This window comes from Globicephala melas, chromosome 12 (assembly GCF_963455315.2).
Source record: "Globicephala melas chromosome 12, mGloMel1.2, whole genome shotgun sequence".
NCBI lineage: Eukaryota > Metazoa > Chordata > Mammalia > Artiodactyla > Delphinidae > Globicephala > Globicephala melas.
The window spans coordinates 44,474,280-44,499,168 of NC_083325.1; the positions used below are offsets into that span (position 1 = coordinate 44,474,280).

At 48.4% G+C, this 24,889-nt stretch overlaps 1 protein-coding gene across 2 annotated transcripts in view; it reads right to left on the minus strand.

The window, feature by feature from the left end:
• The window catches only part of SPTBN1 (spectrin beta, non-erythrocytic 1), a 196,467-nt gene that overhangs the window by 24,903 nt on the left and 146,675 nt on the right, over nt 1-24,889 (minus strand). For both annotated transcript variants that reach the window (XM_030877218.3, XM_030877220.2), the window contains exons 8-20: nt 22,879-22,991; nt 21,892-22,079; nt 20,725-20,842; nt 19,097-19,255; nt 18,135-18,437; nt 16,144-16,297; nt 14,578-15,448; nt 14,350-14,487; nt 12,766-13,522; nt 11,608-11,810; nt 6,709-6,799; nt 1,736-1,882; nt 761-1,024 (exon numbers count right to left, since the gene is read on the minus strand). In XM_030877218.3, coding sequence (XP_030733078.1) covers nt 761-1,024; nt 1,736-1,882; nt 6,709-6,799; nt 11,608-11,810; nt 12,766-13,522; nt 14,350-14,487; nt 14,578-15,448; nt 16,144-16,297; nt 18,135-18,437; nt 19,097-19,255; nt 20,725-20,842; nt 21,892-22,079; nt 22,879-22,991 — 3,506 coding nt within the window. The remainder of the gene's footprint in view (nt 1-760; nt 1,025-1,735; nt 1,883-6,708; nt 6,800-11,607; nt 11,811-12,765; nt 13,523-14,349; nt 14,488-14,577; nt 15,449-16,143; nt 16,298-18,134; nt 18,438-19,096; nt 19,256-20,724; nt 20,843-21,891; nt 22,080-22,878; nt 22,992-24,889) is intronic.

Genomic DNA, 24,889 nt, shown 5'->3' on the forward strand with positions numbered 1-24,889 from the left:
CGGCCAATGTTACCATCTCCTCTTGATTTCTGCAGTCAGAAAGCTGATTATTCTTTTTTAAAACACTGGATAATGGCTAAAAACATCCTAACTGTGTATTTACATGAGGAAAACGAGCAAAAGCAGAAGCAGAGGTCTCTCACTCAGGAAAGACCACCCCGGGAAGCCCACACACTGCCGGCTTAGAGACAAGGGCTGGCATCTGAGAATAAACCGACTCTTTTCTTAGGTAGGGGAGGACTCGGCCACACACTGCAAACCTGGCCCAGGGAGCCCCTGCCAGGTTCTGCCGCCAACCTGCTTGCTCAACCTCACCAGAGCTGCTTCCTCCTCGATTCAGAGTAAATTCATTGGCCCTTAGATGGGCTTTACTGTGACGCAAAAAAACCCAAATTTCTTTTATTATTTATCAAGTGCCCTGAACAACTCAGGTAACTATCACATACCTAGACGTTATACAGCCAAGTATGCAAACACAATGACCTTCCTTCATGTAAACTGCAGACTAAATGAAATGAATATTTACTCAACTGTTAAGTGGTGATACTATCCATCAACCAAGATGATAATGAAAGAATATTTCCATGCATGGACACCCAGCACTGCTACTGTGTCTTTCCAGGTGATTCTGGAAATGTCCCACAATGCTGTCAGAGCCCGCTGTGCTGGGTTAAAATCCCTTCACACACCAAGGGGATGTCTGAGAACACGGTGGGCGAGTTAAGACTATCAGGACCACGGCAGGGAAACAGCCACTTGCCTGTTGCTTTTTCAGCAGGATGTTGACACTGGTGAGGTCTTTGCCATAGTCGTCAGATTGAATCTGACTCTCCAGGCCGTGCAGCCATTTGTCCAGATCTGCACAGCTCTGGGTGAAGAGTTCAGCTCTGTTTGCGTCGAAGAGCCGCTGGGCCTTGGTCTGCGTGGTAGACTCAAGGACTTCCCACATTTTATGTAAACCTGTGAGTTTCTCCTTCACCACGGCTTCCGTCTCTGGCTTTTCTGAAATGAGCTGCATTCCTTCCTGGAAAACACACATACATGCAGTTTGCAGGAGAATAGGTGCCACTGTGAAAAACAAACCTGAGATATTTGATCTGTGAGTTTCTTATTCATTCAACACACACACACGTACGTACGCACGCACGCGCAGCCTTTCCACATAGAGTTAACTGCTCAACAAAATTGACAATGGCCTGGCCTACTGTGGTTTTCACAGGCGTGGAGCACCAAGTGATTGCTGGGGCTTAGGGACACTTGAGGCCAATAACCTAAAACTCCATCCCCTCCACATCACCCCCAAGAGACCGTAATACATTATTTTAACCGTTAAGAGTTTGAAACAATATAGAGTGTGAAGGAAGAGAAGGGTGGGTGGGGAATGTCACATTCATGTTCTGTTGTGCTGCAGAGAACCTCCCTGTGCCAAAGCAACACATTTTAGATTATTTAAAATACATAATATTTCTAAGTTCCATGGATCCGCTCAGTCTCTATCGCAGTCCAGCACACATAACATGATCAACAGAGTGAGGACGCCGCCCCAGGGGCTTGCGGTCCATCAGGGGCAGCAGATGAGACACGGGACTGCTCCCGGCTGTGTCACTTCTGTATGTGGTCAGATATGACTCAAATATGCTGGAAAACGTGCTAAATACAAAGGAGCTCATTTCCACCCAGTTCGTTTACTCACCACGGCCACACCGACAGAGCCCCATCAAACATCTTAACTCACCTTCTCAATTTTGTCAAGCCATTCTTTGTTGGATGCGAGTTCTGCCATAAAGGCTTGATGTTTTAACCATTTACTGTGCAGATTTCTGGCTTCATCATAAGACATGTCCTGGGCTGTAAGCATCTTTTCATTGATCCAGAGAGACAGCTAGGAAAGAAAAAAAAAAATCAGGAACGTTTCAGAGACTGTAATCACAGTGACATCAGCCTTTCTTCTGCCCGGAAGGAGCCATCAGGTCGTACTACACACACTCCACGTTTCCACGTCAACAGACAACCAAACGTTCACTTTACAACTCTGACCCGTCACAGCAGGTATCTCCACCGTACGGACACTGTACCGGAGCCTTGCTCCCGACTATGTATCTAACATTAAATCCAGGAGTACAAAAGTGCTCCGAGCCAGCTTTCAAACTGCTTGGCACCCTTAACCAGCTATTCCCCCAAAGGCTTGTTTAAAATTCTGCCCTAACCAGGCTAAGTCACAACCTTCTTTCTCCTTCAAAGAGCCGTGCCAGCTATACCGTGTTAAGCATGATTAAGTGTCTTCTACTCTGTTCGGTAATCCTTTTACTTTTAGTTCTTTTATTTAAAAAAGCCAAAGCCCCTACTCTTTTATCCCTCCCTTTTCCTTCACAGGCCTATCTATGGGGATGCCAAAAAGCGTAAGTAACTTGCTCACTATAGGCGTAAGGCAGCAACGATGCCCTCTCAACGCTCCCTTCAGGTCTGAGTCACCTGCGCCTTTTCCTCCTCTGTCTGTGAAGAACCTTCCATTCAGACCAAGAAACACTTCACAGGACTTGATTTTGAGGCCCAACATGTCTTGCTTGGATCTGAACTCTAGGAAGCCTCTTCACAGAGCCTGCCAGCCACTGACAGACAGATCTGAGAAGCCTGGGGCAGGAGTCAGCCCAGTCTGGCTCCTGGACACACTTCTCCTGCTGGCTCTCATCCTGATTTGCCTGGCTCCTCACTGCCTGCCTGTAGTTGGCCACACCAGGGTCCTAATTCCTACCCCATCTCAGCACTAACCAGGAGAGCTTTTGTTTGCCTAGGCGAAAGATACGCAAACAAACGCAGGATCAGCCTGGAACCAGAAGCAAACGTCTTCAGGGGCTGTGCCCTTCCTCCTAATGTGACCACAAGGAGCCACGCTTACACCAGCTGCTGCCACGACGAATCTGCACCCAAACTGCTTCATGGTCCCATCACCAAAGGTTTAGAAATGGTGCATAAAACCAACAGAAACGCTTACAGAATCAACAATTCCGAGGCCATTCACTTGCACCCTGGGCTGCTGCTAGGAAAGGCTTCCCCGTAAATTTGCTTCAACAATACAAAGTCTGTTCTTTGAAAACAATGTCAAGGAGGGTGATGCGGGTCATGGGAGCACCCCGGCTCTGCACATGGGTGAACCCCCAGGCACCATCTCTACTTTCCTCAGGATACTCACCCACCACACAGGAGGGAGTGGGGTTGAAAACAAAAGGTCGTGAGATCTTTGATGTCACGCTTTATTAAGGGAAAAAACCCCAGTAAATCTCATAACGCCCTTTGTAAGCAAGAAGCATAGATCTGTTACACAGCAGCCGAGACACTAAATTTCCTACTTTAAAAGCATTACCTATTTTCCTTCCAGTTACCTGAGTAACTAAGATCTGAAATGCTATGGCCGTCCAATCTAAGGAGAAAAGAGGTTAAAAGGAAACCAAATGGTAAAGCTTTCCCCTGTACTCTGTACACACACACTAAACACAATAAAAGGCATTTATCCGAAGTGCAAAGGACATTCACATATTTGCGCTATTCATAAACACCTACCCAAGAGAGATTTTTAAAAAAAGAGCTACATAAAAATCAGAGGCTTATAAACAAATCTGCTCTTTGCTGAACACATCATCCTACAGATAAAGCAGCGTGCAATGCAGCACAATGAAATGGAGCTTTGGAACTTGCTAGTTTATCAGCCCTCCATCAGCATTCTGGAATCAGAACCACAGTTATTATTTGTGGGCATTTGCAAAGGTCATTTAAGAATATACTCATTCTCTGCAGAACAGAACACTGTGCAGACTGGAAAAGGATAGGAAAAAATGCTTTGATCACTGGATTAAGCTCAAAGCAAAGCACTGAACTCGCTATCCCTGTGCCACCGCGTCTAGTTATACTGTCCTCCTGGGGAAAAAAAAAAAATCAATCTCAGAAAACAGGAGGTATGGTGGGAGGGAACACAACAGAAAAGCAGTACCTTTTAAATCATTCATTTTTCAGGATATCACATTAAAATAACGGTACAAAAATTATGATGCTCTTTGTGTCGCTATCTATAACTGGGACTAGGTGGGCCCTGCTCATTCTCGCGGCACTGCTGCGATAAATTTCCCCATCCAGGAAGTGTTTCTCGGCGGGTAGCAATGATGGCAGAATTCACAACCCAGCCCCCTCTAGCCTCTAACCCACGAGGAAGGGAGCGTGACAGCGAGACAACCTGGATTCTCCAGACCCTGAACAATACCAACAGCCAGCAATGGTATTAAATCTGACCTCCGGGTGCTCTGTAAAACTCCACCAGCACAAGAATAGATAGGTTTTCAAATGCTGGGCTGGTGCACACACAAGCTCCATTCTCAGAGGTTCTGGCTTAAAAGGGGGTGTATTTTAATGAGGCTGAATTATGGAAAGTTTACAGTCAAAGAATAGTATCTCTTAATAATAATATCACCCCTTTGCTTGTACTGCTACACTGAGGGTTTTGGAGCCCCAAACCTGACCTAAATTCCGTCACTATGCGGAAACTATATATGCTGATGTGGTACCCCCAGCAGATCCTATGGCTGTACTAACTCTTAATGAGGTTCAAGGAGAGAAAGATAAACCAGGGAGACTTGGCCGAGCAGACACAAGAGACCTGCGAACCATCTCCAGGACAACAAAGCCCAGGCAAAACCTCTCTGCCTACTTTGAGGGGAAATCGTGCAGGGCGGAGCCCTCTGGGCGTGCCTAACAGTCGCTGGTGTGTGTTAAGGAGGGAACTCCTTGTAACTAAGGATGCTCGTTTGGAACAAGCGTTAACAAGATCTAAAACTCTACGAAAACTATTTCCTGTGATTCAACTTGGAAGGACTATCGTTTTATCTGCTTAGTTTTCCCACACATTTCTATTCGAATCCACACGTATGCAAATGGAAAATGGGGGCTGGAAATTTCAACGGAGCTTCTCTCAAAGGTTCCTCCGTCCTCTCACTTCCTGCTCACTTCCTGGCATTCTTTTCCCCAAATTTAGTCCAGGTTTCACCACGCTCAGGTCAATGAATTTCATCTCAGTAACTTGTCCTTTAAGCAAGGGTATGGAATCCCACTGATTTCCCCAGCACAACACTTCCAATATGTCTTGAGGTTAAAACAAGTCACTGGTGGTGCTTCAAGGCAAACATCAAGGTACTTCAGGGACCTTCGATCTGGGGAAGGCACAGCCCAGGCTGCAAACGTCTCCCGACAACTTTCACTCCCTCCAGTGCTGAAGGGCCACTTGGTATTCACTGCAGCACATCATGCAACTCTACGCAGCTAACCTTGGAGCCCATTACTCTTCCCTATGCCTTGTCTGGGGACGCGGATGCCTCTTTAAATGAGCATCCTATTCAAATAGGTTATTAATGCTCAGGTGTCACTTGAAGAGGCACTCCTGTCCTCAGCCTGTCTGGCTCTAGGCAAACCCCGAGAGACCTAGGTCCATCAGTGTGGCCCTGAAAGCCAACAGACCCTAAGCCACACAGTTGAGGGGCTTTCTTCCCTTCTCAAGGTTTAGCTACTAGAGCATATTTTAAGATTCACAGTAAGACAGCAGTTTAATGGACATGAAGGATCGCTTCTGTCACCGACTCTCTGACTCAGCTGTTATTAGAGCCACATTTCTTTTAACACATAGCTATAAGTTTGCACGTGAGGGATTCGTGGTGAGTCCAGTCATATTTTTAGCACATGACCTCGATCCTCTCCCCACCCCTCGAACTCCCCGTCCCCAAGGTCCCTGCAGCTTCACTTGGATATTCTTCATCCCATGTCTGCCTCCAATGGAATTTAAAGTCTAATAAACCAGAGAGGACCGGGTCTCACTGTGGTTCTCTGGCAGACAGTGAAATACGACAATGTGCTCGTGATCTCACCCATGTGAAGTCAGCTAGATGCTCTTTTCCAACTAGCTTGCAGAGAGAGTGCATTTTTCTGGCGAACTTTAGTTTCCCCAGTTTGTTTACGCACGTATCAGGGGAGCATGAAACAGTTTGAGAATCCTCAGATTCATACCACATGCTAAAACTCAAGAGTTTGAAATCAGGATTACTGCTGCTCTTGGCGTATCAGACAGACACCTGAGGAGCCTGAAAGGTAGATATGTCACGGTCTTCAGTGAACAAGAAAGTCAGTTTCTATGTTCTTAAATCCTTCTTCTTACCTGGGTAGCCAACTGCAGTTCCTTTTACTTCTTTCCTTCTGTACTATTCAATGTGCGTCATTGTAAATAGTTTAAAATATACTATCAGATGCTTTTAGGTTACAGAATACTTGAGAACATCACTGTCTTTGACGATGGAAATGTTCTAACATCTGCATTGTTCATGTGATACGGCAGCCATGAATCACAGGTGGTTGGCTTCTGAGCACTTAAAATACAGTGATGATGGAGGAACCACACTCTTAATTTCATTTGATTTAAAATGAGACAGGCACATGTAGCTAGTGTCTACTGCATTGGACAGCACAGTTGTAGCCTACAATATTCTAGATCGTAATAATCTGGTTACTCTAAGTGGTAGCTTGTAGGCTGGAGAACTGACACTGCCCCACCTGCAAATTATATACGTGATATGAATTTCTGGCCTCAGTTAGTTCTATAATCCCAAGGGCTCTTATGCCAAATGCTCGGCTGCTCTTGTGAGAAGAGAGGAAAGGAGGAGTTAAAAGGAGACGCACCTCCTGACAATCTTGCAGGAATTTCTGAAGATCCCTGTTGTCCTTCAGTCTCATCAGAAGCTCACTGGCTGCCTCACGATTCTTCCTGTGTCTGTTACAAAGATAATAAAAATAATTTTAAGAAGAGGAAGCAGGGAATCTTGAAATGCAGAATTTACAACTCAGCTTCTTTCCTGGGTCTCAACATACGCTGAAAACAGTTTGCTAACAGTTCTCAATCATGTCAAGGAGACAAGATAACCCGACCCAGAGAGTTTGGCATCCTCCAAATGAGTAAGTCATGGTACAAGAGACCATCACACCTGTCCCAGCCACACAACAGGCCAGGATGCAGGCAAAAGAGCTTCATAAATCTGGTGTTAGGGGAGAAAAACCCTGAGCATGTGCTGAGTGAGGCTCTCCATTTTAGGAACTATGTGAGAATATGAAATTGATCTCTAAGAAACTCATACCTGGGTGACAGGCCATGTACATGGCTAAGAAAATGCATAAAACCATGTAACTGGCTTAAAGGAACCTTCCCTGATGACGAGATTCTCGTCAGGAGAAAAACTCACCCAAATCAACAATAAACCAAGAATGAAAATTTTCAGACCTGTGACATCACACACCTAACTCAATCCCACTCTTCATTAACAGATAAGGGTCACCAAGGTTTAAAGAAGTTAAAGCACAAAACCGTAACCGAAAAACTGAAAAGAACTGGAAGGAGCTGCTGAACTTGGGGGACGACAAGGCGCGTGGATGCTGGGCACAGGGCTTCCTGGCACACGCTGTGGAGGTGCCAGAGCTCCCCTGCGAGCCTCCTTTACGCGCCCAGGGGCTTCTCCACCAGACTGTGAAGAAGGGCCACGTGAATGCTGTGAGTGCCATGAGTGCCACGGAAAGGGCTACCTCCACGTGGTCCTACTGCCATGGGGCAGAGCCGTACCACACTGAGCATTGAGAAGCATCGCCGTAACACAGCTCTCCCATCTTCCCAAGGAGCCCAAGCGGCAGCCAGCCAAAGCGAAGGGTGCGAAGAAGGGCAAAGGAAGGGTGCAGATGGGGAGGTTTGGTTTTTCATTCCAATTCCCAAAGCGATTTCTTGCTGCAGTGCCTGGGCAAGGTCTCTCAACCAGCCCTGCCTGCCCCCATGGCAGGGAGGAAGAACACGACCTCTGATTCTCTACAACACCAAGAAAGGGCAGCTCAGGGAGCACCTCATGCCAACTGGCTTTTAAAGAACCTTCTTCAAGGGCAAGAAAGACCTTACAGTGAAGCATGTGTCACACGGGCCTGCAGTGGCTGCTGGCAACAAGGGACAGTGGCAGCACTGTAGCTACCATCTTGCCTGGGGACCAAAGGGAAATGCCCTCTGTTCCTACGGGTACCGGCGACTACAGAACACAGCAATAGCATGAATGGAAATAATGCCGTCAGGTATTATTGTTTATTACGATATGTTTATACCACTTAGGCAAAATACAACAACAGAAAAGTACTTCTCATATAATGCTAAATGAAGAGAGTTTATGCACAGCCAATGATACAAAACTCCAAGGCACAAATTGGAAAAGCAAAAACTAAAATGGCATGTGCTGAGGGTGAGATTAAAAAGTAGTAGTTTCCACCTCCCCTCCGAATTTTTAACATTGTGGCTTTTATAATAAAAAATAAAAGGCCAAAGCCCCTTCACTTCATTGCTATCCTTTCTCAAAGATCAAAAATTTTAAAAAAATGTGTTTTAAAGATTGTTAGTGATCTCGGACTAAAGCAATTAGTCATCTAAAAATGTGGGTGGGGAAGGAATGTCAAGAAAAGTTCTTCAAGTTCCCAATCCTCAAATTCCAGTCACTATTTGTAGGGGGGGTTTAAGAGAAAGAGAGCAAATAAAGCAAACCTTCAGGAGGAAGGTAATTTGAGTTGGAGTTAAGTCACAAAATGCAAGAGTCCTGCCTTTAGCCAAAGGCCTTGGATGTAAGTTCCCGTTCCCTTCCCCGGCGTCACACAAAAATGCTACGATGGCAAGGAGAAAACAGAGACATGGGCAGTTAAACCAGGACATGCGACTTTGAAGCTCGTAGAAATAATAGGAGTAAAAATAACTTCAAACGCTGGGAAAATTTACTAAGAGAGAAATACCACCGGACGGAATCTTGAATGTCTCTCTTACATAATCAAGACTCACACGTGCCCGGTGGACTTCTGCCTGGACAATTTTCCTCTTTCGGTGGGTGCATGAAGGAGGGAAAGGCCAAATGGCGATTTAAGGCCTCAGGTCCAAACAACACAGATCAGGGGGGCATGAGGACGGCCTCTGAGCGATGTGCTCTGCGGGATGAAAAACAGCTACACAGGCAGCTGAGGTGGTCGCTGCTTCAGAAAACCCTCGAGAGAAGTGAGCACGGCTTAACTGTGCACTAGTGGTCACCAACGGTATTCACGGGAAGCGAAACTTGGGAAGGTCTTTCAAGGGGTGATTGTGGATTTAATTAGAGGGAAGGACCTTCTTAAACTTGGCCGTAGCTTCCCACACTCCTAAGAGTGCTCTTTGGGGCAAGGTTAAATGTCTTGCTTTCTTTCCATCTCTCACCACCTACCCCTATAATGAGACTCAAAGGCTCCTCACCACATGAGGCAGATATTGGGCTTAACTGTGGTTCTTACGGAAAATAAAGAACCACAGGTACCTAAGTAAAGTGGGTTGGTGATTTTTAAGCTTTTTCTCCCATGTGAGATCAGGTCTGGCTTTATGAAACTGGACACTTTTCCTTTTCTCCCAGGACTGCACTGGGGCTGGAATTTGCCTCTGAGCCAGGAAGCTCACCCGTTCACACCCCCCTGAGCAGGCTTGGACAGCAGGCTCCTTTCCACCCAGTCACAAGCCCTTTAAAGGCCACTCATGCCCCACCCACATCTGTTAAGAGTCAGCGTCTCTGTTCTAGTACTTCTTCTTCTCAACAAACTTCAGTGGTAATCGACGAGATTTCCAGAATGTAAGCAGGTTATGATGATTCTGCTTTCTACAAAAATAGCTTCACGGGAGCGTCAGAATGTTTCTGGACGGGGATCAGATCCGAAGAGTTAAGATATTTACTTAGCATGTGCCCTGACACCACCTGGAACTCAGATTTGTATATTTTTTATAACAGACCAGTGTCCTCTGGGGTCAAGTTTCAGATCTTGAGGCCTCTGGGGATATTAAAGTGAAACCAGAATTCGGTTAACACGTGCTGAGGAAAATAAGAAAATGTAGTCCTCCTGAGGGCAGATCACCGGAAAGCCCCGTCCCCCTTCCATCTCTCTTACGCTTACGGATAGCAGGGAATCTTCTTCCCAATGCTTTTTTAACAACAGAAATCCCCAGGAGGCCTTGGAACCCCACGGGCCCAGGCTCTCAGTCAAGGACAAAAGGAAGGTTAAGCCGCACTTGAGAGCTGCTGAAGCATTCCCTCACATCCAGGAGCCTCCGGTCTTGACAGAGTCACCTGCTTCCAACAAGCCCTTGCAGCTGCAGCATCAGGGGACGGATAAACACACTGAGGAAGCTGCCAGGCAGCTGCACGCCTGCCTGAACACAAGTGTCCTCAGCGGCCCGGCCTGCCTTCAGGAAACCAGCTGTGTGCACCTAACATGGAAGAACATGGTGTATCATGTTTACAAAACAACATGAGATTTAGCATTAAGAGAAAAGAAATTCCTTCTCCTCCAGGTTAAGCCTGTCTTGCCCAATCCTTGTTTCTCACACTTATTGAAGAAGGGCTTGGTGGAGGGATTTTTTTCTTTTTCTTTTTCGTAGCTGTTTTAAAAGCAACAGATACAAAATTATAATTAATATACCTTACATCCTATTCCATAGTACCAGCCTGAGAGCATACGGTTTAGGATCCGAATCAGTGCAAAGCACAGACTGGTTAAAGGCAGGAGCTCAGTCTTTACAGGGCAAGAGTAATTCCCCTCTCCACTGCACACTGTAAAACGTTCATCTGGCCCAGGGTCCCAGGAGACCCTCTCAGACATGGTAAGAAGGTAAGTAAGGAAACGCTCTCAGCAAGAAGTTCTTCCTCTTCACTGCACTTGAAGGCCGGAGAACCCTTGAGGAAGAGGCTGTTTCTCGGTGACATCAGTCTCACAACGAGCCCTTAAATCTGGCCCAGGGCTCCCTGGCACCGGGGAAGATCAGCTGCAGCAGAGGCCAGTGACTGACCCAGATGGGCCACACCCAGACAGAAGTGGCCAGTCCAGAACCAAGCCAGATCTGCCCAGACCTCCTACTTCAGTAATAACCAAGGCAGAGTTAAGAGGCAGGCGTGAAGGTCTAACAGAGAACACTGGCCAGGGAGAAAAATCTTTTGGAACGGCAAATAAATAAATAAATAAAAATACAACAAGAGCATCTCATCTTGGAGAGGCCTTGGCAGAAAAGGAGGAAAAGTCTTTTTTCTTATTATGAAAAAGATCCTATTACAGCATCACCCAAGTCAATTTTCTAAGAAAGGCCTGATGGTGTTCACTTTTGCCTCTGCCAGGTACTCGGGACAAGCCAACTTTGCCCTTCCTCCCTGTCCCCTCCTGAAAGGCCTCAGAGGAGTCTTGTGTGGATGAAGGCGAATGTGGGCTTGGCTGGGGAAGCGTCTGGCTTTCGGGGTCCCACTGGGTGACACGCTACGTGTCACCTCTCACAGGGCAAGGCTCACACCCCACCGCTACTCAGCACTCTGGCTCTCCTAAGTCTTTGGTTAAGAATTAGTCTGGCGTCTCAGGCTTTCTTTCTTTTGTAGATTAAATTTTGCTAGGTGCCCACGTCCTGCCCACTGGGGGAATTTATACCCACAGCCCCAAAGACGTTGGCCAGTGACTCAGAGGCTTGACAGCCCCAGGGTGTATGACTCCCTTGAGAACCTCAGGACACCGCACCTGTCATCGATAGAGTCCACCTTCTCCTGGATGCGGTCCGAACTGATGTTCCCATCGCTCACCAGCCTCCGGCCCGTCTCCACGACCGCATTGATCTTCTCCTCGTTGGCGTCCATGGTGGTCATGAAGTCCTCTTGTTTTTTAATAGCTGCTTCAGCTCCTTCCAAGGTGGTGGGCATTTCAGTATGGGCCAAAACATACTCCTTATTTAAAAAGGGAAAAACAAAATCAGAGCACGACGAGAAATCACGAAATACAACTTGCTTTCAGAACAACAACAAAAAAGCACTCTTTCCTACATTCTGCACTTCCACGCAACATACTTTGCAACAACTGCTTCGTCACACTTATATGAAATTATCTATGGAGTCAGTTAACACAAAAAGTTGGGCAGGGGAAAAAAATCCCAGTGGGACACTGCAAGTGACTAAATTTCCCTAAGTGGTTAAATGCTCCTATTTTTTTCCCGAAGAGTGAGGGAGGGAACAAAGGTCTGTGCATCAGCCACAAGGGTCCACTCATGTGCCCATAAGGTGACAGCAGCAGACGTTCAAACCCAATCTTTTAAGAAGGATTATCAACCACAATGTTGGCGACCATCCTTAGCTCTTTCTCTTTTTCTAATCACTGCCCTTGGGTCATTGGGTCAAGTCCCTGACCTTTCTAGAGCAACGAAGACAGAACCATTCAGAAAAAAAAAGAAAGAAAGAAAGAAAAGAAAAAAATCCCCTAAAATACTGGGTTGGCCAAAAAGTTCGTTCGGATTTTTCCATAAGATTACGAGAAAACCCGAACGAACTTTTTGGCCAACCCAATACTTTTGAGATTGAATTAACACCTCTCAGAATGTCGCTAATTTAACGAACTACTATGAGGACATACGTACTATGAACACACTAAGAGGTCCTCGACCGTCACTGCAGTGGAACTGTACTCTGCAAGGCAAGAGAGCCCCTGTGGACATCTTCAGCTCTATCCCCTACTACGTTGTGATGGGTTTCAGTGCCTTAGATGTCAGGAAAAAACAAGTGTCTTTGCATTATTCTTCTCACTTCCCACAGGTGAGGTTGAAACCGGCAGCCCTGGCAGAAGTGCCTCCAAAGGCAGCCAGGGCCCCTGCTCCGACAGGAAGGGAGCCAAGGCAAGGAGGGACGTTACCTGGTTGTTCAGGAAGGCTTCGGCCTGCTTCGTGTCCCGCAGGAACTGCTGGTAGGCGTGGGACTGGGAGAGAAGGTTCTGCCTGTTCTCCCACATCTTGTGGAGCTCATTCCACCCAGTGTCCAGGGCCTGCAGGCGCTGCCGCAAGAACATGTACTGGGCGTCGGTCTGGCCCTGGGTGACCATCTCGCCCATGTCCCTCATCTTCTGGTAGTCCTCCTCATAGTTGTCGATCTCGTTTTTGATGTTCTCGTGCTGCGTGAGGAGCTTCTCAGCCTCGGTCAGGGTGTTGGGCATGTCCTCCGAGGCAATGGCCGTCTGGGTCCTGGAGAGCCAGGACTGGAAGTCGTCCAGGTCCCGCAGGAACTGCTGCAGCTTGCTGGCCTCTCCCAAGGAGGCCTCGCGGTTCTTCAGCGTGGTCTTCATCTCCTCCCACACGTCGCTGATCTCGGCCAGCCGAGACAGGATGGCCTGGGCCTGGTCGGGGTGCTCCGACTCCAGCTTCTCGGCCTCCTTCTGCAGGTCGCTCAGCTTTGCCTCGATGGCCACCAGGTCCCGCTCCATGCCGGTCAGCTTGCGCTGCAGGGCCATGACTCCTGCCAGGTCGTTGCCCAGGTCCTGGGTGGATTCGATGACCTTGGTCTTTTCCCGAATCCAGGACTTGGTTTCGTTGCACTCGAGGTGGTAGTTCTGGATGCTCAGGGCGGAGAGGAGAGCGTCCTTCTTCCGGTCCACCAGCTCCCTGAACTGACTCCACCTGTGGGTGCAGGGGCGGAGGAGAGAGCAGAATGGGAGAGAGGCCGGAAGCTCACGGCTGGACGAGGAAATTAACAGTGACGGTCGAAGCTGCGACTCCCCCTCCAACTTTGCTTTGACTACATGCGTTTTGGAAAATCATCTCCCTCAGTATATGGACACCTAATATCACCATCGAAACAGCTCAGAGACACACTATAATCGGGAAAGAGCCTGACAAGAGGGGGGACTTGTCAAAGGAGCTGCAAAGTCAGCAGTGACAACACACCCGTCCCCCAAAGAGTCACTTAATTCATGTCTGCGATGCACATTTTACTCATCTCCGAGCGGCACCTAATGAACGTTTCCCACACCCAAGGCCTCAGAACCAAGGCCAGCTTGCCACCACGACCTACTCAAACGTATTTATTCAACAGAAAGATAAGACCAGGACAAAGGTCCACCTTGATAATCAGGACTTTCGTCCACCAATTACATCTCATACATGCTAAAACCCTGTTCCAGAAATCATTTTAAAAGACACAGGACAGGTGCCGCCTTGATGCCGTGATCCAGCAGGCTGGGCACAGGTCTCACACCCAGGCCCTCGCTTCCCACATCGGGAGGGGCTGCCCCGAATGATGTCACTCCCCCCCCCCCCCGCCTCTTTCTCAGGGACACTTCTTGAAAAACCAGGGTGTGTCGAAAGGCAGATGCCGACATCATGACATCAGCGCCACAGTGTCAGTGACCCTGTGCAGGAAATTCCTGACCGCAAGGCTCAGCAGGCGGCCTGGCCATTCCGGCCTGGCTCACAGGGAGCTGGCCCGCCCCCTGTCTCACGCTTACCTCGTGTTGAGCTTGTCCTGCTGGGCCTTGATCTCCTTCTCGCTCGGGTGGCCGCTGTGCATCAGCTGCCGGGCGATCTGGTTCACCACCGCCACCCGGGAAGCCTGGTTGTTCATCTCTGGCTCTAGGCTCTCGAATCTGCAAAGGCAATTCAAGAGGGAGGTCACCTGCTCGGTCACCTCGGCTGCGAGGGGCGGGAGGGCCGGTGTCCCCGCGGCACCCGCTCACCTGTGCTGGATGACCTCCAGGTCCTCCAGCTTCTCTGGGATCTGCATGTTGTCGAGCCACTGCTCCTTCTCGTCGATCCAGAGCTCGCAGGCGCCGGCCTCGCTGAACATCTTGTACAGGGCCAGGGTGTCCTGCAGCGCCTGCTTCCGCAGCCGCGTCAGCTCGGCCACCTCCTTGTAGCGCTCCTCGATGCCCGCCAGTCGGCCCTGCACGTCGGGAGACTCGGCATGCTCCTGGGGGAGGGCGCCGGCCTGCTCGTGCAGCGAGTCGATGGTGGGCCGGTAGTTGGCGATCTCCTCTGCCACGTCCTTGTGCTTCTTGACCAGGGACTGGGTGGAGTACTCGTCGTGGCCCACGTCGCTGCTGGAGACGATCTTGAGGATGTCCAGCATCCAGGCGTCGATGTCGTCGGCGTCCGCCTGGAACTGGTGCAGCAGCGAGGCCTCCTCCAGGCGCTTCTTGCGGATGGCCGAGAGCTGCTCCAGGTGGGCCCACTGCTCGCGAATGTAGGCGATCCGCTCCCGGATCTTCTCCGACCCGAAGTGCTCCTCGGCGATCATGTCTTCGCCCTCCTTGATGGCCTGCTCGAAGTGGCCGCTGCGGCCGCTCATCTCGTCCTCAAACGCCCGGTGCTTGCTGAGCAGCCGCACGACACTGGTGAGGTCCTTGCCGTAGTCGTCGGAGGACAGGATCTTCTCCTTCTCCCGGATCCAGCCTTCCTCCTCGGCCATCTCCCAGAAGAACTTCCAGAGGCGGCGGGACTCTTCCAGGCGGGCCCGGCGCTCGGCCGCCAGCTGGCAAAGCTCTTGATAACAGAACTCCATGTGGGCCACGCGGTCTCGGATCACCTGGGGGTCGCAGGGCTTGTAACCTGTTTAACACCAAGGCGGGCACGTGGGTGTGACAGCGGCAGCACAGGCTCCTGCGCGTCTGCAGGCAGTCGGCTACACCCCCGTTCTCCCTCCTAGATCACCAGTTTACGCTAAGGGCAGGGCCACGTTATGGGGCAATGGAGTACCTTCTAAAACCTTGACTGGATGAGGAGGGAGAGGCAAGGATAACTGCTACTTTTTTTTTTTTTTTTTGCCCCAAGCATTATTTTTTTTGATCACTTAGGAACCAAAAATAGCAGGTAAATTGTAAGAAAGAAGGCAGCTGCATTTAATTGTTTCTAAAACAGAACAAAACCAAATGCTTCCAAACATCCTTTAAACAAAGATATGCACAGCCAGGTGTGAAAGCCATGAGGTGTCTGAGAGACACACCAGGCTATCGGTGTGCAGAGTGTGGTCTGGCAGATTTCAGTGGCCAACATCAAGCCACTAAAAACCAACCAGCACTCGAGTATGGAAGGAAAAGACAGGTCCATTTCAGAATGGCAAGACAGAGTTAAAACGTAATGGAAGGCCACCCTACTGCATCTCATTATACCCACGACACGGCCCACTGGGAACCCACGATAGCAAGGTAACTTTAAAGGTCCCACTGCCACACATAACCCATCTACATCTCTGGAGATGGACTTCTGGTGACCAGGGGGTAACATCTGGAACGGTCTGTCTTTACCTTCCCCGTCTGTTGCAAACTTCTGGGCGGAGGCATTGACACCTCTCACCCGCTCTGCCTGGATGCCAATGTCCGCTTCAACCAGGGCGTGCTTCTGTAACAGGTCTTCCACGCCGAGCAAGTGTTTGCCATAGTCTTGAGACAATAATAGCACCTGCGCGCAAGAGGCAACAAAAAAGGCATCCATGAGTACAACCTTGATGTCAGCGTCTCATAATCTTTGGATGGGATGGGAGCCACCAACCAAGCTGCACCCTCCCTCCAGCCGGCCATCCTCCCCATACCTTTAGGGGGAGATGATGGCATGCAAACCAGAGCAAAACAAACCCAGAAGACTGTAGCAGGAGAGAGGTTATAAACTAATGACCAATCTACCTTGGAATAAGAAGTCAAACCTATACTAAAAAGTAAAGAACAGAAAAAAGAAAAAAAAAAAAGAGAGGAGAAACCAGTATGAAATATAAACTGAGCCTCCAAGAAGGAAGTGCCTGCAATAACAACCATTCAAGAAGATAAGATAAAGGTAACAGAGCTGTTTCATGTCAGAGTTTAAAGACGTCTCCTAGAAGTTGCTGACCCCTCAACTGGATGCTCTCCTCACCTGCGAGCTCATTGGTACACCTCTGCCATACTTACACAATCCACGGGAGAAACACCTAGTTGAAAAGCTTACAAACTACATCTCTAACCAAATAAGAACAGGGTCAGGTGACTGTCATGCTTAGGAGGTCCCGAGCAACATCTCTGGTTTAAGTTTGGACCCACTAATAGTTTCTTTCATTTTTTTCCATCAGCCCAATTTGGGGCCCTCATCACACATCCTCTCCAGATGGAATTTCTACTTCATTCTTACTTATGAGGAAGTCTCTGGCCCAATTGGAATTATAAAGTGCATGACGAATTCTAAAATGAAAAGCACATCTCTGCTAGATTTTATGAACATTTCTATTTTAAGAGCTCAAGACAGACCATACATGAGAACATCATAAACCTGGGACAATAAGAGGGGAAACTCATGGTATGAAGTGACCTTGCTCCCCCTGCCAGGAAGAGCTCAACAGGTAAGCAAAGGACAAGGGCTTACATCCCAGGAAGGAAATCCCTCGCATGAGGTCAAGGCAGGGAACACGGCGTGTTGAGATAAAGGAGGCTTCACGGTACGGCCTGAAATCGGCCCTGTTCTGTCCTAGCTATGTGGCTAAAGGCCTGCCAGCTGGAGAACTGCTTGACACGGATGAGCTTCCATCAGAGGCTTGCATCAGAGGACACGGACAGGCACAGGACTACGGCACAACGGCAGGCCTCTTCCTGGGTTGGGGGAAAGCTGGGAACACCATGCCCAGAGCTGCCAGTAAAGGAAGGGGAGGCACAAATCGGCACTGGCAGCCCTCTCCAACCAGCGCGCCGTCCTGTGATACACACACACATCTTGCACTTAATTCTCGCTATAACCGGATGAGGTAGATGCGGCAGATGGTAAGTAAGCTCTCCGCTTACAGGTGAAGGAAGGAGGCTCAAGGAGATCGGGAAGCTCCGGCGCTCACCATCTGAACGCTGGCTGCCTGGTTCCCGGGATGCGCTCTGTTCACACTGCCTACTACTCTTCCGTACCACCCGCCTGGCCTCTCCCCAAAGCAGAGCCACTCACACATAGACCAACGAGACGGAAAGGTAGCCCCAACTCTAAAAAGTTAAAACCACAGAAGACCACAATTTGATTGACCCCCTACCACGGGATATTCCTAAATCAGACCTGAGTCACAGCAGCAGCCCTCCAGCTATGGAACTGACCTTCGTCACAACTTCTTCTCACTTCACGTCTCATTTAACTTGTGAGCTAACAACCTTTCCGTGGGTGACATGGCCCTTCTCCGGCTATAAGTGGGCGATCAGACCAGGGGCATGGCTGTGTGTTGGGGGGTTAGTGGGCGGATCCCAGACGAGAGAGGCCTGACTGGATGGGCTCGGGCCTCCATGCAGGCACGTTTTACCTTCATTTCATCCATCCAGTCCATAATGTAGAGCATTTCCTGGAATATCTTCTGCAGCCCCAGGTTCATCTCGAGGCGCTGCCGCCGGGCCCTGAGCAGCTCCAGCAGGTACTCCCAGAGCCGGATGACGTTGTCCTTCCTCGCCGCGATGCGCTTGATGTCGTGGTAGTTCTCCGCTTCCAGCTCCCTGGCCACGGCCACCACGGCCTGCACGCGCTCCTCGTACGCGGCAATGTCCGTCTCAATGGCCTCGTGCTTTTTCGTGGCAGCCTCGACTGCGGGAAGGTCAAATCCAAAGTTGTCCTAAGAGAAAAGGGAACGAAAAGAAAAGAAGCACAAAATTCAAAAGCCATCCAATTTGGAACAAAGAAACAGAAAACGGAGGTGGATTCCTGGGCACACCCCTTAATCTTTGGCGGGGGGGGGTCCCAAAGCCAAACGCCGACTCCCGAGTCCCGACCCCCGCTGATCTCCGCCTTCCTGAGGGCCCTTAGAACTGTGCTTGGGCTCAAATGCTGTCCCCAAAGCAAACCAGCAACTTCTCACTTTACAGAGGGGTGCAGCACATAGGTAGCACCCGACTTACAAGACTGGAGCAGGAGATGGCTTTGGTTAAGCCAAGTAGAAAAGAAGCCACTTACTTATTTCACGGCCAGTCTAGCTGCCTTGAAGGCCAAAGACTGGGAGAAAGAGAGAAATTTTTAAATATGAACGGTTCACACACACTCACTGGCTCTAAACAAACTCTGAGCTACTTCCAGATCTATAAAAAGTTAGGTAAATAGAAGAGAAAATGTATTAGAAATTATAAACATCCTCTTCATGGGAAGTGGGTGAGATGACTTGACAGCTGCTTCAGGATACTGGATGTTGACAAACAGCTGTCCTAGGGCCCCTGAGTGTGGTCTAGGTTCTAGCGGACCCTGGGAGCAGTCTTCTTGAACACTGTTCTAGAGCAGTACCTGGGACACCAGACGCTGGTTCTCGCTCAGCCAGGTTTCCCTCATAGCTGCCTTGCGGTCAAATCTGCGGGCGAGCTGTTCCAGTTTCTCCTGTCTTATGAGCTCGTTCCGCAGGGCCAGTTCTCGCTCATGTTCCGCTTTTTCCAGTCTTTCCCAGGCCTACAGAAATGAAAGAGAACAGTTTCCTGCTACGTTCAAGGAACAATCCTAGGCTGCAGTTAACAGCCAGTGCTTCTCAAAAAGACGTGAGAACTTAAAAGGGAAATCCCATTCCCAACCTCACTGACTCTTAAGCCTTGGGAAAAAAATCATTTTCTCTCAGTTGAGCCCCATGGGAACACTCTCCCCTATCTAAATCTAAAGATCCTATGTCACATCTGGGAAACAAAACAGTGTAGATATGGAGCAATGTAACTAAGTTACAAAGCCCTTAACTTTAATTGAGAGGAAGCAAAGTATCTTCAACTGCTCTGATGTAAAAAAGATAAATGACATCTTCTAAAAAATCCTATTATGAATCTCTCATTCACCCCACTCTGAAGTAACTTTTTTATTTTTTTGCGGTACGCGGGCCTCTCACTATTGTGGCCTCTCCCGTTGCGGAGCACAGGCTCCGGATGCGCAGGCTCAGCGGCCATGGCTCACGGGCCCAGCCGCTCCGCGGCATGTGGGATCCTCCCGGAATGGGGCACGAACCCGTGTCCCCTGCGTCGGCAGGTGGACTCTCAACCACTGCGCCACCAGGGAAGCCCTGCAGTCACTTATTTTATTTTTTTTTTTTTCGGTACGCGGGCCTCTCACTGTTGTGGTCTCTCCCGTTGCGGAGCACAGGCTCTGGACGCACAGGCTTGGCGGCCATGGCTCACGGGCCCAGCTGCTCCGCGGCATGCGGGATCCTCCCAGACCGGGGCACGAACGCGTGTCCCCTGCGTCGTCAGGCGGACTCTCAACCACTGCGCCACCAGGGAAGCCCGAAGTCACTTATTTTTAATTCACGTATCGGAGTATTTTTTTCCAAAATACTCACCAATTAATAAATTCATTCCTATGAAATATATCTTACTTCACATTAAAAAAAAATTCCACTTAAAAGAATCTAAATGTGTACAACTGACCACAGTTCTAGATTTTTCAGATTTCTGCTTGGAAATAATGCCCACCATGAAATTCTGTAATTGCAGATGTAACAGGCATGGAAACAAATTTTTTGACAGCTTCTTGACGGAAGGAGTCAAAATCCTAAGACCTAACCTCTAGGGATTCCAGATACAGGAAATAAGGTTTTGAATTCTCCCTTCTGCAATTTAAAGATGTTTGAGCCAATTGCCTGAGACAAATGACAGGTAAACTGATTATGTATCTGAGTGACAAGGTACACAGGCTGAACCTGGTTTGATAAAATCTAACACACACACACACACACACACCACCAGCCACCTGCCCCCAAACCACCACAAGCACTCCCTTGACCCTCAACACTATGTGAGCAATGACTGCCGCTTATCAACTCAGCAGGCCAGGATCTCTTAGCAATCAAGACCCACTGATAGAACCTGAAAACCTACAGGAGGCTGGTGCCCACACAGGAGGGCAGGGACCATGAAGGAGGCCAGATGGATCGGTTTTACCTTGTTAATGTCAGAGATGAGCTTCCCCTCCCGGGGCATGTAGACCTTCTGGTTATTGGCCCTCATCTTGCTCTGAATAGTGAAAAGCAGGACTTCCAAGTTCCCCTTCTCAGTAAATCTAAGCAGAGAAAACCAGCCATAAACATTATACTATATTTTGTCCTTTCAAAAGGAAAAATGCATCTACTTCTAGAGAAAAAAATAAAATAAAATAAAATAAACACACTTCGTGCAGCCTCACAATTTTAAAAGGCATTTATCTCCGGTCTGACTCTTATGTGAAACGCGTGTGTGTCAGAGAAACAGCAGTGGGTTAGTTTTTGGGTACTGAAGACCTCAGTATGTGCCAAACTGTGGGGTTTTTCTTGTGGTTCGTTGTTGTTGCTGAGATTTACAGTCGGGGGCACAGAATGCTACTCTTTTGTTAATCAACTCAATCAAGATTTAGACCCCAAGCCGCGGATGATGAACTTGCTTCATTTGGAGAGCACAGCTGAATGCATTCAACAAGGATCATTTCAAATGACCACCTAGGGTCACTGTCAATGGGTTGTGGAGACCTCAGCCAGGAATTCACAACTGAGTGGAGTTTTCAGAAAAAGGAGGGATGACTCTTGTCATAATAAGCAAGAGATAAGGGCCACAATCTTTACTGGACAACTACGTATCTTTAAAATATGTGAAAAATCAGACTTCTGGGGGCAGCAAAACCTGATCTGAACGGATATGAAACTATTGTTTTTTTAATTCACACAGTGTGAATAATTACATGTTTTGCTACAGATATGTGAGGAGGCTTGATATGAGTTAACTGCCTCAGAGCCACCTGGCATGTACCCTGTTACTTCTCTAAAATCCAGAAACGATGGAATTCTGAAACACATTAGGCACAAGAGCTTTGGATAAGGAACTGGGGACCTGCACCGTTTCTTGGGATTCTCACGTATCACACATACCAGTGGCACATTTCTGCTAGAAAGGGCTCACAGAGGGTATAATCTGGAATACATCTTGGCAACACAGGCTCAGATTAAAAGGAGTAGGACAGGCCGCTGGCGAGAGGCATTCATTGAGAGATGAGACCATGCAAGTCAGAAAACAGTGGTCTGCGGCTGCAATCACCTCTCTCCCCACAAGAAGGGCAAGGCATTACACTCTGCATCTTACTTGGGCGGCTTCTCCACAGTGCGGTAGGTGTTGAAGGCCTGGAGCTGTTGTTGAACCCCAACCAGCGAGTTGGCAAATTTGCGGTTGTTCAAAATAATGATGGTTTGTTCAATCCACTCCAGAAGGTCAGAGGCGAGGGATTCATACTTTTCAATCATTTTTTCTGTTTCAATAGCATTGTCGAGCACCTGTAAACAAGAGTCAGAAAAATGGAAAAACAAGATCGTATCCCTACGTAAGGGAGACATGACTGCAGCCCTACGGGAGCCCGCACACACTTCAGCACTGGCTCTGAAAACGGTTCTATGAGACTTTGGCACAACAGTTTTTAAAACTCCGAGAACCATGTGCTAATAAGCACTCAGACCGTGGCTATCATTTGTGAGCAATGACAGCTTAACTCAACTGTAATTGGTTCTGTAACCTCCCAACCCCCAGGCAAGGGTTTCAGATCCTGTATGACTCCTGATGCCTCAGCTCCGAAATTCCTAGAGGAACAAAAACGGCTCTATTTTGCTTGGTCCTGTCCCATGAACGCCCACGGATTTTCTATTCCATTGCACTGAGAAGACAATGTCATCTGATCTGCGGTGTTCTGAAATATATGGCAGGGGAACGTCAGCCAAACAAAAAAATGAAAAAAGCGTGACACTGATGAGGCCTTTCCAAGCGTGGTAAGTAGGACTTCCACGTCCATGACATCAGGCAACTCAATCAGATCTTCAATACCCAATTTTCTGGCAAGGTTGAGGGGAGGGGTGTTTCCAGGTCTGAGATCCCCCTGAAATCCCTTCCTGAGTATTTTAGCCACCCACCACTCCTGCCTCCTAGTACTCTTTGGGATCCAGAGGCTGCTGCCCACTTCCCTGCCGTGTGGCGAACCTGCCACGAACTCCCAGTAGCTAAACGTCTGAGTGCATGGTGGCGGCATATTAAGATGTGAACCTTAATTATGTCTCACAACTTACAAAAGTGGTGTGAGCTAACCTTTCCAATTCGTTTTCCTTCAACAGCCAAGGCCTTCATCTTTGAGAAGTAGTGGTAATAAGTCACCACATAAGTGATAATGGACTTCTCATCGGGGTGGTCCACACTGATATCTGCAACCCAGAGAAGATTCTGTTCAGTACTCTGCTCACGGCACCGCCAACCAGGCAGCAGGAACAACCTGGAACAGCTGCTCAGCACTGCACAGGCCCGTATCTTCATTTTTTTGGGCTTGAGAGTTCTGTCATCGATGTGTTAATTATAAAGTTAACTAACAGGGATGAAATCACCTCCCTGGCTCTTTTATTATATGAACATTCATAAGTGCCTTCTACTGCAATAAGAAAATAAAAGTCTTTTTTTCTTTTAACATCTTTATTGAAGTATAATTGCTTTACAATGGTGTGTTAGTTGCTGCTGTATAACAAAGTGAATCAACTACACATATACATATATCCCCATATCTCCTCCCTCTTGCGTCTCCCTCCCACCCTCCCTATCCCACCCCTCTAGATGGACACAAAGCACCGAGCTGATCTCCCTGTGCTATGCGGCTGCTTCCCACCAGCTATCTATTCTACATTTGGTAATGTATATATGTCCATGCCACTCTCTCACTTCATCCCAGCTTACCCTTCCCCCTCCCCGTGTCCTCAAGTCCATTCTCTACATCTGCGTCTTTATTCCTGTCCTGCCCCTAGGTTCATCAGAACCACTTTTTTTTTTTTTAGATTCCATATATATGTGTTAGCATACAGTATCTGTTTTTCTCTTTCGGACTTACTTCACTCTGTATGACAGAAGGACAAAAAAGTCTTAATAGACATGATCTTTTCTCTAGAGGACCCCAGGCCACCGAGATGACAAAATATATACAAAAGTACTAAGCAGAAATGAAGAACATAGTAAGAATTGAGTCAGATATCTCACTGATGTGGCTACCACCCAGACACACCACATCCACCTCCCTGCCTCCCCGACCCCTAAGCTGGTCTGTGTTTCTCTGTGGTCCTTATTTCTGCCAGTGGCACCAGAATCTTTCCCGGCCACTAAGTCCATGGACATCTTTATCTCCTTGTTACCCATATATCTGGTTAGTCACCGGGTCTGAGACCTGATGATTCTATTTATGGAATCCTTATTGTCACTCTCGGGTCCAGCTCTCACGGTCACATAACCAGACCTGAAGCAATGGCTTCCTCACTGGGTCTCCCTGCTACTCGATTCACTTTACACACCTTGCCTAGCTGATCTTCCAGAAGCACAGCTGTGAAGCACAGCTTCCTCCCAAGCCCAAATTACTCAGAAGTGCCCTGCAGTCTGAAAAATAAAAGTATAAACCCCAAAGGCCTCTACAATTTGCCCTAACTTTCTTTCCCTCCCTCCCTTCCTTCCATCTATCCATCGAATATTTATCACACTTCCTCTAAGTGCCAAGTGCCATTCTAGACATTTCTCATTCTGCAGCCTACTGGTTCTTCTAAGGCACTATAGATCTAAACCAAACTGGACTATTTACCACCCCTCAATTCCCAATATTCCTTCCAGTTACAGCCTCCCTTTGTCTGAAAGGGCCTTCCCCAGCACATCACCTTCTTCCTACCCTTCAGGTCCAGCTCAGAAGCCACCACTCCAACACAGCCATTTCCGATCCCTACAGCTGGAATGACTATCTCCTCGGGCTTTGTTTATCGTTTGCTTTCTGCCAGGTCCTATGATTACTTATGCACATTTCATTAGTCTTACAAGACTGAGTTTCCAAGGCAGGAACCCAGTCTTGGGAAGCCCTGTGCCACCGTGCCTCCCCACCTCCTAACGCACTGTCTATATACAGGGTGGGTGGTCAATAAATATTTATCGAGGGAGGGAGCAAATGAATGAAGGTGGTCAGTCTTCAGGGTATGGCAATGTTGAGGGAAGTACTCAACTCGGGATAGACGGAGGAGAGAACACAGATGGCTCTCTGATGACGTATGGGGCTCTTTTTTCAATGTGCCTCCGCACACGCGCC